General features: G+C 48.3%; 1 protein-coding gene across 1 annotated transcript in view; it reads left to right on the top strand.

Annotated features, from left to right (window-relative positions):
- The first annotated feature begins 676 nt into the window (after positions 1–676).
- URAD (ureidoimidazoline (2-oxo-4-hydroxy-4-carboxy-5-) decarboxylase) overlaps positions 677–16,173 on the top strand; it is a 31,617-nt gene continuing 16,120 nt past the window's right edge. The window contains exon 1 of the mRNA XM_069972067.1: positions 677–1,944. Within this exon, the coding sequence (XP_069828168.1) occupies positions 1,770–1,944 (175 nt within the window). The 5' untranslated portion in view covers positions 677–1,769. The remainder of the gene's footprint in view (positions 1,945–16,173) is intronic.

Raw genomic sequence — 16,173 nt, 5'->3', positions numbered from 1 at the left:
ATATACACACACACACACACACCAATAGCATCACTTGGTCGTGAAAGGAGGGGGGGGGGGCCCAAGTTGGCCTCTCGCACCAGGGCCCAGGAGACATTAGCTACGCCCCTGACTGCATACTAGTGATTTTGTAACTTGTTTTTAATTCACTTGCACTATTTTATAGAAGTGCGATTGTGTGCCACGACTATGCTATTAAGCAGTGTCAAGTGAGCGCAAATACACAGTCAGTAGAAGCACACGTGTTGTGCGAAACAGCTGTAACTCATCACACTCCCTTGCACTGGCAAACTCACCAACCCAATTAAATTTTATGCCCGTTCGAAGCAACTACAATAAAGATTTTTATACGATGAGTGCCCTCTTTCAACTCTTCTTAAGAGCGAACACACTTTTATTACTGTTGACCCCCACAACTACCCTCTCCACTAAAGTAGTGCCGGTCTCTCCTTCTCTATGGTTGGATCATTTTTGTGCATGGACTGGAGTTTTTTTGTGCAGCACGGAGAAAAAAAATAAATTGCGCCATTGATACATACTCTCAGGCATGATGGGAATTGTAGTTTTTTAACAGCTGGAGGGCCAGTGTTTTATTTTATTGTATTTTTTTCATATATCTTTTTTTTTTTTTTTTTTAAGGTAATTCCATAATTAAGAATCATCAATCTTGGACAGATGGTCCTTCCGTTGTCTGCCAACTGATCAGACAGAGAGGAAAGCAGTGACTATGTATAGTAGCTGCCATCCTGCTCCTGTGGTCACAGCGGCAATGCCCATACTATCTGAGGTCTATAATACTATAATGCACATGGCCTGCAGACTCTTTTTTTGCACTGTGCCAGTAAGTCAAGGACCTTATTCACAAAATGTTAGGTCTCTGCTCCCCCGCACCTGTCTTTGGATACATAGGAACCCTCCCGTCTTGCAGTTTACCCTGCAGGTCACAGGTACAGAAATAGTTGTAGTAATTTGTTTCGTCATTCTATCACCTGGGGCAGTAACCGAAACCATGTCCTCTACTGTTCACTATGCAAACCATAATGAACAGTTGTATATACTTTGTTCCTGCGCTGTATCCTGAGTCCATGTAAACGACATTAAAGGAGAAGTCCGGCCTAAACAAATTGTTGTCAGGTGTCAGGAGAGAAAATTAGCACGATTGATTACTCACCTCTCCCCGTGACCATGATGTGTCGCCTGACCGACCTCGGGACCCCCGCAGGAAGGGATTTTCCCCCCAGTTCTGAAGATGCCAAGACTTGGAGGGAAATGCCCGACCTGACTGATGGACAGTCTGCTCAGCCAATCAGTGACAGAAGCGGAGTCCCACCCCAGTCACTGACTGGCTGAGTGGTTGTCAATCAGCTGGGTTGTGACATTGGCAGCACAGGTGATCCCACAGCCTGGCGGGGGTCCTGGGGCCGGTCAGATAGAATATTACGGGCACAGGGAGAGGTAAGTTAATGCCGTTTGTTGCCCCCCCCCCCTTTCCCCTTGTGCCCTGCCATTAAAAAAAACACCAAACCCTGAGGCCGGAGTTCTCCTTTAATGTCTGTGGACACCTCTGACGTATATTAGTGGTTATGTCAGTTTAAAAGCTAGTTTTCAGGCTTTAGTCTTCAGTCTGCAGATTTTGGAAGTGTCAGTGACCTCGGTTCCACGCACGGTTCTCTGACTAGTTAAAAATAAACTTATTAACTAAAGATTAGGATCTGACTCTACTTTTCCAGCATTATTATTACAGACAGACCCCGCTGGTAGATCAGGTGATGGATCTGGAAGCCGTAAACTCTATGAACTATGAGCAATTTCTGGATATTTTTGGAAATATCGTAGAGAAATGTCCAATTATCACAGCTGCAGTGTGGTCCAGGCGGCCATTTTTAACCCTTTCTGAGGTGGAGGACAGAGTTTGTGAATTCATCGACTCCCTTCCGATATCAGGTAAGAACATAGACTGTTTCTTGTATGAGATTGAAAACTATTTAAAGCTCTATATCCATATTCCTGCTACATATTGCATGAATTTGGCATATGTAAGGCTCATTATAGGCTATGGATGTGTTTAGCATACATATGACCACAAATGGTGGTGTGAACATTTAAGGGGTATTCCCCTCAGGTAAAATACATACTGAATCATTCCCCTCCTGTAGATTAATAATTTGCTCCATACACGTCCATAGTTGCCAACATTTGAAATAGTTTCTGAGGGACACTTCTGCTTTAACAGTGAAGGATGTGGCATTGGGGGTGTGACATTGGGGTGTAGCATGGGGGGGAGGGCTGTCAACCACTATTTTTTTTTCCATAACTTTTCTTACATTGTTCTCATTGTATGGACCTTACATTTAGGACAATACAGAGGGAGCATTACAGACCCCAGTATCAGGCCCCCGGCATATTACAGACTCAAGTATCAGGTCCCCAGCATATTACAGATCCCAGTATAAGGCCCCCAGCATATTACAGATCCCAGTATCAGGCCCCCAGCATATTACAGACAGTTTTACAGTTTTCTCCATGTAGGCATCCCCTTAGGGTAATCCCCCCTGGTAGTTAGCCCCTTCTCCCCAGTACACATTCCCTGAAGGTAATCCCCTGGCACTTAGCTCCCCTAATGTAGTTGGGACTTCACTGCAGACAATCCCCCTGCAAGACCCCCCAGACCCCCTTCCCATCATGTTAGGCATCAACCCTGTTGGTTAACCTTCCCCTCCCACCACCTCCTGACCACGTAGGAAAAAATAAAAAAACAAAGCCATACTCACCTTCCTGCAGAACTGTGATGCTTTCTGCTGAAGACACAGAAAACTGTTTCCCTCCTCCCCCTTCCCTTTCGAGGCGGCTGATATAAACAAGTCCCTGGCAGTCTTTATCTGCAACTTTTTAGCTTCTTTGTAATGCTGGGAGGGTTATTCTGAGATAAAGTTGCTGATGACCTCACTGTGATTATTACTTTGGGCATTACAGAGTGCGGAATAAGCCGTCCAGGGACCTGTTACAAAAGCCATCTTAAAAGGGAGGGGGGAGGAGGGGGAGTGACCAGCTCACGCACAGTTTTATGTGTTTTCAGCACAGTATGGAATAAATTGTTAGTCTCCAGGAGGGGGATGATTCAGCATGTATTTTACCTGAGCAGAATACCCCTTGAGGCTATGTTCACACCACGTATGTTTCCATCCGTAGTGCAAACAGCGAATATACGCACGTAGTTTTGAGGTTGATGCGTTCGCTTGAAAGTATACGATATACGCCCGCACAGTGCACACTACGTATGAGCTTACGGCCGGATCGTATACGGCGCCGTGAAAAATGAACAAGACCATTGTCTGAGGACGGAAATGTTGAAACTCGCGGCCGTGGATTTCCATGCGGTCCTGTACGAAGTACTTATTTCAGCGAAATTGAACGTGATTTTTCGATCCAAAAGGTTCTGTGAGTTTTTTGGGACTGGGCGAAGATTTCCAAGTAAATGACCTGCCTCAGATCGCTTCGAAACAAGTTAGGGAAGCATAACTGTACTACGGGCGTATGTTCGCGGTTCGTACGCATCCGGTTGCATGTCTATTTTTCACACGCCCCTAGTATTTTCAGCCGCACATGTATGGCGGCGTACGAACTACGGACGGAATCATACGCAGTGTGAACATAGCCTAAATGAGTTATCCAGACTTAGGAAAACATGGACGCTTTCTTCTAGAAACAGCACCACTGTTGTGTGTGGTTTTGCAGCTCAGTTCCAATGAAGTGAATACAGCTAGATTATAATACTGCACACAACCTAAGGACAAGGGGTATTGCTGTTTTTGCAAGAAAGTAGCTATGCTTTTACTGAATTGTCAGACACATGTGAACCAACCCTACGTATAATAAACAATGATCGTAGAAAACTGACGAATTAAAGGGGTATTCCAGGAAAAAAAAAATGTTTAAATCAACTGGTGTCAGAAATTATACAGAATTGTAATTTACTTTTATGAGGAAAAAGTCTTGCAGTACTTATCAGCTGCTGTTTGTCCTGCAGGAAGTGGTGTATTCTTTCCAGTCTGACATAGTGCTCTCTGCTGCCACCTCTGTCTGTGACAGGAACTGTCTAGAGGAGCATCAAACCCCCAGAGCAAACCTCTTTGCTCATCTTCTCTGGACACTTCCTGACAAGACCAGAGGAGGCAGCAGAGAGCATAGTGTCTGATTATACATAACTACACTGCTTGCTCCAGGGCATAAGGCAGCTTTCTGCAACAAGTTGATTTCAAGATATTTTTTATGGAGAACCCCTTAAGTCTTCCATTATTTTGACATAAAGAAAAAGGGGATAGAATGCCTTATAATGGCTCTGAACAGTAATGTGAACTAAAGCCATACATTTGCCCTAACAAACATACTCCCAGTACAGTCCATCATAATATTGGGGCCAATACGTTGAATAGGTTAATAACACTTTTCCTGTATATTTACAATACTTAGGGTTCATGCACATATGTGAGATGTAGAACATACAGAGGTACAATAGGGTCCTGGGGTTGCAATACCTATGTAAAACACTAGATGCCACTGTTACTCTATGTACTGAATTTATATGCTGGGTCAGATGCCTTACTCTTCTCTTGGTTTCTTTTGTTCCTTATACTCAGTTCACTATTATGTGATGCTTCACACTGTACCCCCTGAAATTCATAATAATACACACTCAACTCCATTCAATGCATTATAATACACACTGTACCCCCTGAAATTCATTATAATACATACTGTGTCTCCTAAAATTCGTCATCATACACACTGTGTCCACTGAAATCTGGGAATCCCACCACTTTTGTTGATAGAATCAATTCCCCAAATCAAATTTTTTTTTAATTTGCCAATAAAGAATAGATTAGGCTAGAAAAATAAATTTTTGCCCACATTTTTTGCATGGAGGTGGATATCTTGTCAGTTTTTCAGGCTATGTTCACAGGCTGTCGAAAAAACTCCCATTCTGCATGAACGGCCATTAATGGTTATGATCATTCATTCCGGCAGTAGGTAGTGTTGAAAAACTGCCATTCACGCAGGACGGCCGTTGTTTCTTCAGCGTGGTGTGAACATAGCCATGAAATGAAAAAGGTCCAAATACATAAATAGTGAAAATAGTGAAAATATAGCCTCAAAAGGATATTCTTATTATTATTAGCAGTATTATTATTATTATTATTATTATTATTATTATTATTATTATTATTATTATTATTATTAATATAGAAAGCCCCGCAGCGATGTGTGTTACGGCCGCGGCGGCGTCCCGCGTTCCGGGCCGCCGCCGCGACCGCTACCTGCCCTATGCAGCAGCCGGTGTCCATAGTCGGGGACCCGGCGCTGCTGTCACCTCGGCCCCGGGGGGCGCCTCACCTCTCCACGCTCCTGTCTCCCGCTGTGCCGGCCGGCGCGCGCGTCCCCGCCTCCTAGGGCGCGCGCGCGCCGGCTGTCTCAGATTTAAAGGGGCAGTGCGCTCCTAATTGGTAGTTGCACCCAATCACTCCCCTATAAATCCCAGCATGCCCTGTCCTTAGTGTTGGAGCCTCTACATGCTTCCCATAGCGTTTGGCCCAGCCCCTGTTGTTCCTGAGTCCTATCTGTTACCTGGTCCCAGTCCCTGTTCCTGAGTCCTATCCGTTACCCGGTCCCTAGTCCCTGTTCCTGGTTCCTGTTTCCCAGTCACTCCATCTGTTCCTGCGTTCAGCCTGTCACGTGCGCTCTCACCTGCAGACCTTTGCCAGTGCCATCTCCTGCCTACTGCTCCTGCCACGCCTCGCCTGCCGTCACCAGCAACCAAGCCAGGGGTAGCGACCTGGGGGTCGCCTGCCGCAGCAAGTCCATCCCGCCTTGCGGCGGGCTCTGGTGAAAACCAGCGGCCCCTTAGACTCCGCTCCCTGGTGAGGTTTGTGCCATCGCTGGTGCCGGTCCAGTGGATCCACTACTCCAGGCGTTACAGTAGGCTCCAACCATGGATCCCGGCGAGGTGCCAGATCTCCGTGACGTCGCCAGAGTGGTCGCGCAACAGGCTCAACAAATCCAGAAACAGTCACAGCAGATCCAGCAACTCACTGCCGCCTTACAGCAGCAGACTACTGCCCAGCGCACACCATCTCCTGACGCTGCTTCTTCACTCCGACTGGCCCTCCCAAGCAAGTACTCTGGGGACTCTAAGTTGTGCAGAGGATTCCTGACTCAGTGCACCATGCACATTGAACTTTTGAGTAGTCAGTTTTCCACCGAGCGCTCTAAAGTGGCTTTCATCATCAGCCTATTAGAGGGTAGAGCCCTGGCCTGGGCCACGCCACTGTGGGACCGTGATGATCCTGTTGCTGCCAATCTCCGGGCCTTCCTATTCGAGTTTCGCTCCGTCTTTGAGGAACCTGCCCGTGCTTCTTCAGCCGAGACTGCTCTCCTCAACCTCTCTCAAGGCAGCTCCTCTGTTGGTGACTACGCCATCCAGTTCCGCACCCTGGCAGCTGAATTGGACTGGAACGAGGCCGCCCTATTGGCCACCTTCAAGAAGGGCCTGTCTAGTCGTGTGAGAGACGTGCTCGCTGCCCGAGACCTGCCTACCTCCCTGAACGAACTCATTCTACTGGCCACCCGAGTTGATACTCGTTTTTCGGAGAGGGAGGAGGAGGTTCGGCATGAACATTTACTAACCCGTTCCCGTCGCCATCCCCAGCTGGCGCCAGTTTTCCAGAATCCTGACCTTTCGATGTCCCAACCCTCTCCTGAGATTCCTATGCAGGTGGAACGGGCTCACCTGACGCCTGATGAAAGAATCCGGCGCCTGGAGCAGAATCTCTGTCTCTATTGCGGTGGTTCCGATCACTTCCGGCTGGGATGTCCCCTACGTCCCCAAACATCCGGAAAATGCTCGCACCTAGGTCCGGTGGGACAGGTGTCCCTAGGTGTAAATGCCACCATTCCAAGTCTGTCTATGCCAGTTTCCATCCGGACTCCCTCAGGACAAAATCATCTGACTACTGCCTTCCTCGATTCTGGGTCAGCAGGCAGTTTTATTGCGGCAACATTGGTCCAAAGATGGCGGCTACCCGTGACCCGACTAGCCAGGCCCCTGACTATCTCCTCGGTCACGGGCGAAATTCTTACCGACCGTGTGTACTACCAGACCGCATCTTTAGTCCTCCAGGTGGGTCCTTCACATCAAGAAGAGATATCCTTCTTCGTCCTGCCCCATTCTTCCCCCGCGGTCCTCCTGGGACTCCCGTGGCTACAAGAACATGCCCCTCAGCTGGACTGGAGAACCGGGGAGATTCTCAGTTGGGGTCAGGACTGTTCCCACCAGTGTCTCAAGTCACCTCAGACCAAGTGTATTATGTCATTTCCTGTCCCGGCCAAGCCTCTATCCGGCCTACCGGCAGAAGACCAAGACTCGGCGGATGCCTTCTCTGCCGAGGTGTACCCTCTCCCCGTACCCAAGACTAAGGTCGTGTCCTCTCACCACCGGAAGAACTTACAGAAGGTCCCTTGCCACGTTATACCGCCTGATCGCCTAGTACCAGTCGTCACCTCCACTCTTCAGAGAGTACCCCCCGGAAAGACTCATGTTCACCCTGCGCTTCGAAGAGGTATTTTGAACTGGGGACATTCCTCGTTGGAGGCCGGGCACCCGGGAGTCCGTAAGACCGGCCAACGGATCTCTCGCCACTACTGGTGGCCCAGCCTATCCCAAGATGTCAAAGACTTTGTGGCTTCCTGTACCATTTGCAGGCAAGAAAGAGGGGGAGGCCAAAGGGGGGGGGTACTGTTACGGCCGCGGCGGCGTCCCGCGTTCCGGGCCGCCGCCGCGACCGCTACCTGCCCTATGCAGCAGCCGGTGTCCATAGTCGGGGACCCGGCGCTGCTGTCACCTCGGCCCCGGGGGGCGCCTCACCTCTCCACGCTCCTGTCTCCCGCTGTGCCGGCCGGCGCGCGCGTCCCCGCCTCCTAGGGCGCGCGCGCGCCGGCGGTCTCAGATTTAAAGGGGCAGTGCGCTCCTAATTGGTAGTTGCACCCAATCACTCCCCTATAAATCCCAGCATGCCCTGTCCTTAGTGTTGGAGCCTCTACATGCTTCCCATAGCGTTTGGCCCAGCCCCTGTTGTTCCTGAGTCCTATCTGTTACCTGGTCCCAGTCCCTGTTCCTGAGTCCTATCCGTTACCCGGTCCCTAGTCCCTGTTCCTGGTTCCTGTTTCCCAGTCACTCCATCTGTTCCTGCGTTCAGCCTGTCACGTGCGCTCTCACCTGCAGACCTTTGCCAGTGCCATCTCCTGCCTACTGCTCCTGCCACGCCTCGCCTGCCGTCACCAGCAACCAAGCCAGGGGTAGCGACCTGGGGGTCGCCTGCCGCAGCAAGTCCATCCCGCCTTGCGGCGGGCTCTGGTGAAAACCAGCGGCCCCTTAGACTCCGCTCCCTGGTGAGGTTTGTGCCATCGCTGGTGCCGGTCCAGTGGATCCACTACTCCAGGCGTTACAATGTGCAACATAGTGGAGGGTGCACATGACTAGGGGAGATGGCAAGCACGTGCTGGGATCGTGCAAAGGGGATGAGTGGGGAGGGGGGCTGATGGTAATTGGTGGGATAAGGGAGGAAGAGGTGGGAAGATTGCTAGGTATATTTGGGGAGGGAGGAGCAGAACGGGCAGACCTAGCGGAGCTACACAGAAGAAAAGTTCCCGCCCGCCCGCCCTTAGTGTTTGGGGGTACGGTTTGTCACGGCGGCTGGAGTGGGTAGGGGAATTGGAGGTGACCCGGTTAAAATTGGAGACTCATAGTTAATGTTAATATTAGTTAAAATTGGAGAACATGGTTTTGGAATGCTGGGGCGGTACCCAGCTGGTGTGGGAGATCCTGTGGCCAGTGCCACAGGGGAGTGCATGGCTTCAACAGGTGGTGTCCTCAGGTTAGGTGCCTGCGACTGAGGGCAAGTTGAAGACCTTGGTGGATAACGGAAAGGGGGAAAAGGAGCAGGGGGTCCTTCCAATTCTCCTCCCACTGGGTTGGATTATCTCAGGGGGTGTGGTTTCCAATGTTATTAACCATGTTGGTTATTGTTATTTATATTTTATAAGAGAAGTAATTTTCATACCTGGTGGATATTTTATTGTTAATAAAATTGGGCCGCTGTGGCCTTTGCACCACAACTATGTGTCGTCTCTTCGATGGGTAAAAGGGGGTGGTGTATGGCCTGGCGCAGGTAAGCTATCCCTTAAGTCATGTTGTTGTTGTTGTTGGGAGGGCAACCACCCTGTCCCCTGGTGTCCTACTTTTGTGAAAAACAAGGTTCCACATGTTGGATTCCAATATGCAATATAATCTGTTTGGCTAGGAGATGAGTAAAGCCTGATATGTCTGGCAACTGCACGTCTTCCTATAGCAATATAAAAAATTCATGTGTGGCCACCAGATGTCTTCTAGGAAGCAGTGCAAGGAGATGGGTCCTCTATGCACAGCGAGTTGCATGCTTACATCTTGGTAAATGTTTATGTCCTGCAACTGTGGAGGTCGGGGAAGGGTTGGGATCTGAGTTTTAAGGCCCCTTTTGCACTCTCTATAATATGGATATTTCTCAGGCACAAATGGCCATCATCTCAGCCCAAGCTGTTAGGGCTATTTGGATCAGTGGTCATATGAAGGCACAGCACACACATGGAGAACAGGCCATAGACCACCACTGGAGAGGATTGTCTAATCCATTGCCAAACACAAGCAGTCACCATCTAGATACAGCTGACATTACAAATACACGCCCTGTCTCTGGCTGGACCATTACCAGAAGGGAATGCAGTGTCATGGTGCCCATTATGTGTCCTACCATTCACAGCTGCCACTGGTGCCTTTGTTTGCCTTAGGGTGGTATTACACGGAATGATTATCGTTCGAAAAATCGTTCGGGTCTGAACGATAATCGTTTAGTGTAGTAGCGGACAACGATTAAACGACCAACAAGAAATTGTTGGTCATTTAATAGAATTTGGACCTATTTTTATTGTTGATCGTTTGCAACTAAGATGTCGTTTGGTCGTTCGCAGTAGCAGCGAACGCAGTGGCAACAACAGGAGGAATGCAATAACGATCATAAGTAACGATCATCGTTCCATGTAATTGGGCGACCGATTTCAGGTAGTTCGCCATAGCGGTCGTTTGAGTTTGTTTGTTGTTAATCTTTTTTTTTTTTTAATTCTAAATTTTATTAACATTTTCACATTTTAAACAAAGCGAGGCAGGGCAAAGATAACCAAAACAACAACACCGGTGCCCTTTGCACCACGCAGGGCGTTAGGGCAAGTGTACACTTAACATATAATGTAGTCGTGGGGGGGGGGCAGCATTGATCAGGTGTCGGAGGACTGAGGAGCGGTAACTCTTGAGGGGGATGTCAGACACATGCAGGAGGAAGAGGGCAGTAGAGAAAGAGAGAGAGTGGTCAGTGAAGGTGGAGGTGATACGCCACACTTCTCGCCAGAAGGGCACCAGCTTGGGGCAACTCCAGAACGTATGGAGCAGAGAACCTTCCTCGCCGCAATTCCTCCAACACTGTGGGGACACTTCCGGGAAGATCCGGTGGAGACGGGTAGGGACCCGGTACCATCTAGAGAGGAGTTTATAACCCGCTTCCTGGGTGCAGGAGGATATCGAGGAGGAATGTGTACACGTGAATTTGTCAGTTTGCGCTGGGGAAAGAGAGATGTTCAAATCCCCTTCCCAGGCCGCGAGGAAGGGGGGAGGTGGCTGGTCCGGAGGGGAGCCCAACATGGCGTAAATTATGGAAAGAGAGTGACGGAGCGGGCCCGAGCCTATACAGAGAGACTTGAACTGGGTAAGGGTGCAGGCAAAGGAAGAGGGCATGGGGAGAGTACGGAGAAAATGATGGAGCTGAAGGGACCTCCAGAACCCCAAGGGAGTGGGGTCTGTCAAGGCGTTGAGGTCCGTCAACGAGGGCCAAGCCACTCCCCTGAGGAAGGATAGAGCACGGAAGTGTCCAGCTCGGAACCAGGAGCGGAAGCCAGCGTCCTCCTTCCCCGGCAGAAAGGACGGGTTGCCCAGAATCGGGAATAAGGGGGAGGGGTGCGGAGCCAAGAAGCCGGCGGATAGGTGTTTCTGGCAGACTCAAAGCGTCGGAGTGATGGTGGGGTAAAAGCTCACTTGACGGGCCGAGTCTGGCAGCCAGGGCTCGGCCAGCAAAGGCAGAGGTGTCAACGCCTTCTCCAGTTCCACCCATAGTTTCGTGGTAGAATGGCGGTGCCAGTCCAGCACCCTGGTAGGTGAGCTGCCACGTAGTACTGGTGAAGGTTAGGGAGGCTGAGGCCTCCTCGAGATTTGGGGCGGTGCAAGACTGCCTTTGCTAGGCGCGGTTGTTTGTGTGCCCATATAAATTTGGTGAGAAAGGACGTCAATCGTCCGAAAAACGACACAGGAACCGCTATCGGTAGGGCCTGGAAGAGATACAGGAGGCGGGGCAGAACGTTCATTTTGAAGATGGCGCAGCGGCCGAACCATGAGAAGGTACCCTTGTGCCACCTAAGAAGATCCCTTTCTATCTTCTGGAGCATGGGTGGGAAGTTCATCTTATACAGATCGGGCAAGGAGGGTGTGAGCTGAACCCCCAGGTACTTAAAGCGTAACTGTCATTTCAGGGCCATTTTAAAAAAAAACATTAAATATCAATAGTACAAGCGATTTTAAGAAACTCTGTAATAGGTTTTATAAACCAAAAGAGTTTCCTTCTGGACTGAAAAAGCATATGACTAAAAAAAAATATGACAGTTACGCTTTAAGGGCAGTGCGGGACCATCGGAAGGGAAAAGAGGCTTCGAGGGAGGAGGCCACCGCCGCCGGGAGGGAGACGTTTAGCGCCTCCGATTTCTGCAAGTTGATCTTGTAATTAGAGAGAGAATGGTAACGGGAGAGTTCCGTCAGGAGATTGGGGAGGGAGATAGAAGTGCTACAGACTGGATCAATATCGTGGATAGCAATAAACACTGTTTGGAATCCAGTTCATTCTAGTAAGGTGCACTCTTTAATCCTGCCTGTGCTGTGGAGTCATACACTGCCCCCTGCTGGTGTGATGATCTGGAGAGCCATCGCATTGACAGCCAGTCACCCCTAGTAGTGATACAAGAGACACTAGCAGCTCAGTGATATATACAGGACATCCTGCAGCCACCTGCCATTTTTCTGCAGGATATTGGTCACCCATACACAGCAAAGGCTCCCTAGGAACATCTCTGCTACATTGTGACACCTCCTAGGGGACCTGATCACCAGATTTATCACCAAATGAGCATTTATAATACCAGCTGTAGCAACCTGAAAGTATGCAGGATCCACAGGCCCAGCTATAACATCTGTGGGCAAACGTCCTATAGGTAACCTGTATCCTCCATGCCCAACTGTATCTCATCTTGTATCCAAGCTGCAGGGAACTAGAGCCTCATTGTAATTGTACATTTTTTCCTAATAAAAATTATCCTTTCCCTTAAATATTGTAATCACTTCCATATATCATCATTGCAGTCAGACATAGAAAGTTTCATTCCATTCCCATAACTCCTTCTTGGTGCGCTATTTGTTTTTCGATGTTGGAGAACCCTGCCATCAGCCAAGAGGATACACAATCCTATAATCACACGAAGGGTCCTATTAGACAAAGCGATTTTTAAGGATTAACTATAAACGATGGCAAGCCAGAACGTTTATCGTTGACCTGAAATCGTTTACCATATTACACAGAACGATAGTCGTTAGTTCCAATCGTTACTACGATTGTTTACTCCATCTGATCCCAGCAAAAGAGCGTACAATGTGAAATAACACTGAATGAATTACACTGAACGAATGCGGAACTACAGCAAACGATTAGCGAATGATTTATGATGATTTTAGGGTCAGATCTAAATCAACGATCAACAACACACAACGATTTTTTGAATGTTGCCTGCAATTACACGGAACAATTATCATTTAAATTTGAACGATATAACGATTTTCCGTATGATTATCCTTCCGTGTAGTAGGGCACTAAATTAAAGGAGAAATCTGGGCTCTGACATTTCTTCAGAAGAGCCGCGGAGGAGGGGGCTAAACATTACAACATGCACCTACCTCCCTGGCTACAATGCAGGGGTCTGCTGTTTTCCGCTCCGATCCCAGGCCCCCCAGTTGGCTTCTGGCCTGAGCGGGGACCATGGGGGTGATATGTCAGCCCCGCCCAGCCAGTCAGTGGTGGGGGACAGCCGGGGAAGTAGGCACTAGATCATCCAGACAGCCCATAGAATATAGCAGCGGTCTGCTGCCACCACTCCTATTACATGGATCAACGGCAGCAGATCGCTGCTATATTAGTTGTTTGTCTTTCAACATGTTAAAAGACAATGGCAGACAACGATCAGCCAACATCGTTCATGTCAGCTGATCGTTGCCTGCTATTACACCAGACGATCTTCGGCCGCAAGGCCAATATTGGCCGAATACGGACGATAATGGTTTTGTTAAAACACCTATATAACCTAGGATCAAAACAATATTTATCTTCCTCGTATATGCTCCCTAATCCCCCATATGATCAAACTACACCAAAACTGAAAAGGAAAGCCCACAGTCCACTGGCCACCCACCTCACACTCCAACTCTATTTCGCACCTCTACGTTAGGGTGTGACAAAGCGGTGTGAAACGGCGTTGGAGTGTGAGGTGGGTGGCCAGTGGACTGGGACCTGTATTACATACCGGTAATAGTATCTTGCATCCGTACATATTTGTTGGTATATGCATTGTTACGATCATCGTACTGTAGCAGCAGGCGCTTGCACTTTATTTCCTTGCACCTTATGCAGTACGAATGTCTACATATGGTTTACAAGATTATTGATATGGATGCACTGGCACTTTAAATATCTTGTCCCAGCAACTTGGTCTCCCACCTGCCCGGGTTTTGTTTTTAAATGTTGTTTTTTCTGTGATTGATGTGATAAACTTGATATTTTCTATGAATTAAGCGAGGATCCATGTCGTTTTTATTATTTTTGTGGGCTTCCCTTTTCAGTTTTGGTGTAGTTTGATAATTGTTTTGTGTAATAGGGCCTTAAGTCTTTATATAACTATGACCCAATGTTTAAGTGCATAGATCCTGTACAGTATGTTGTCATCATCCATGAGGGTATTCCCAGGTACAACATCTGCATAGAGGTCAATGAGCTGTGTACAGTTGGCCCACTAGCATAGAACTCTTGTGGGGTACTGACGTGTATAATAGGGGGGTGGGGGCTATAACCAGGCTGACAGGTGTTGTCGTTGCTCTGGCTAATTGTATCCATTACCAACAATTGATTACATCCCGGCAATTACTTAAGTTAATGTTTTCTGGATGTCCTCTTGCCGGTTACACTCTGCGCTGATCCAGTGTAAGTGCTGCCATAAAATTGATTGTGACCGGCCACTTACTTACTGATCGAGGCTGAGGCCTGATGGGATATATGGTTCATTGCCCTCTGTGTGAATATGTACATGGAAATTACAGTAACAGCAACATTGTACAGGATATGTTATAATTGTTAATGTCTAATGTAGTACATAAAAGCAAACAATTTACACAACGTCTCAGTAATGTGATGGTCCATAATATGGTCAGGGAGACCCACACAAGCTTGCAGGGGATGGTTCTGGGTAATGTCGGCCATATGCATTCATAAGCTGCTAGCTGCACATTCTCCTTCAGACAAGCCATACGTAGGAGCTTGGCCAAGTATTCATACATGGAATGGATAGAAGGGGGTAAAGCTTCGTTAATCTGCCAGAGGATCAACAGGACGACAGATCCCACGTTTTCTTGACATTTGTTGGGGCAGAGAATGCATTTACACGAAACGATTATCGCTCCAATTTTCGCAATAGCGATCGCAATTGAGCGATAATCGTCTCGTGTAAACACAGCGTACGATCAAGCGACGAGCGAGAAATCGTTAATTTTGATCTTTCAACATGTTCTTAAATTGTCTTTGGTCGTTCGCTAAAAATTAGTAGATCGCTTTGTGTAAGGGTTCTAGTTCACGGGCCGATGGGGGCCCGATCAACGACGTAAACGATCGCCGATCTGCTAGATCGGCGCTCGTTTAATGGGCCTATTCCACGGCCCGATGATCGTTGAGCGAGGGCTCCAGGGACATCGTTACCGATGTCCTTGCAGCTCTTGCACCATTCATTACCTGGCAGGGCTTCTCCTCCGTTCCGTCTTCCTCCCCAGGTCCCACAGCGCATTAGCAGCTCCGGAGCGGCCTGACTGAGCTGTCAGACCGTTCAGCCAATCACTGGCCGCGGCGGTCCTGGCCTGTGATTGGCTAAGCGGTCTGACTGCTCATGCTGCTGATGCTGTGCCGCGGGACCCGGGGAGGAAGACGGAGAGGAGGAGAAGCCCTGCTAGGTAATGTATGCTGCGCTACTCAAATCGTCGGTCGCGCCACGCACCGCTATTCCACTGTAGCGATGTGCGGTGGGGGACCGATGATTTTACGTCTGGCTCTAAATAAACGATCAGCCGATGACACGATCATCGGCTGATCATTTTCTCTATTCCACCGAGCGACAATCGTCCGAATTGGGCCGATTATCGCTCCCGTGGAAGAGGCCCTAAACCTCCAAAGATTCACCCTATGTGTGAGATGGGTTTAAGCGATCTTAAAAACTATTGCAATAGCGATTTTTCTAACGAATTTTCTAACAATTTTTCTAACGATTTATTAGTCTAAATGCTGATCTTTATAAAAACCAAATCTTTGCTTCAAAAACGTAAAAACGATCGATTGAACGAATTATCGCTCCGTGTAAATGGACCATTACACTGAACGATTAGCGAATGAATGTGGTATTACAGCGAACGAATAGCAAGCAATTAACCATGATTTTAGGGTCAGATCTAAATCCACGATCAATGACACACAAACGATTTTTCGATAAGGGTCCTATTAGACCAAGCGATGATTAACGATAAACGATCGCAAAGAGGTTGTTTATCGGTAACCTGAAACCGCTCACCACGTTACACAGAACAATAGTCATTAGTTACAATGGTTACAATCATAGTTTACTCCATCTGATCTCAGCAAAAGAAGCAACGATTTGGAATTATGCTGCGTTTACACGGAACGATTATCG

The sequence above is a fragment of the Dendropsophus ebraccatus genome, chromosome 5 (assembly GCF_027789765.1).
Source record: "Dendropsophus ebraccatus isolate aDenEbr1 chromosome 5, aDenEbr1.pat, whole genome shotgun sequence".
NCBI classification, from domain to species: domain Eukaryota; kingdom Metazoa; phylum Chordata; class Amphibia; order Anura; family Hylidae; genus Dendropsophus; species Dendropsophus ebraccatus.
The sequence above is the reverse complement of the archived record's forward strand: the minus strand, read 5'-3'. Positions and strand labels throughout refer to the sequence as shown.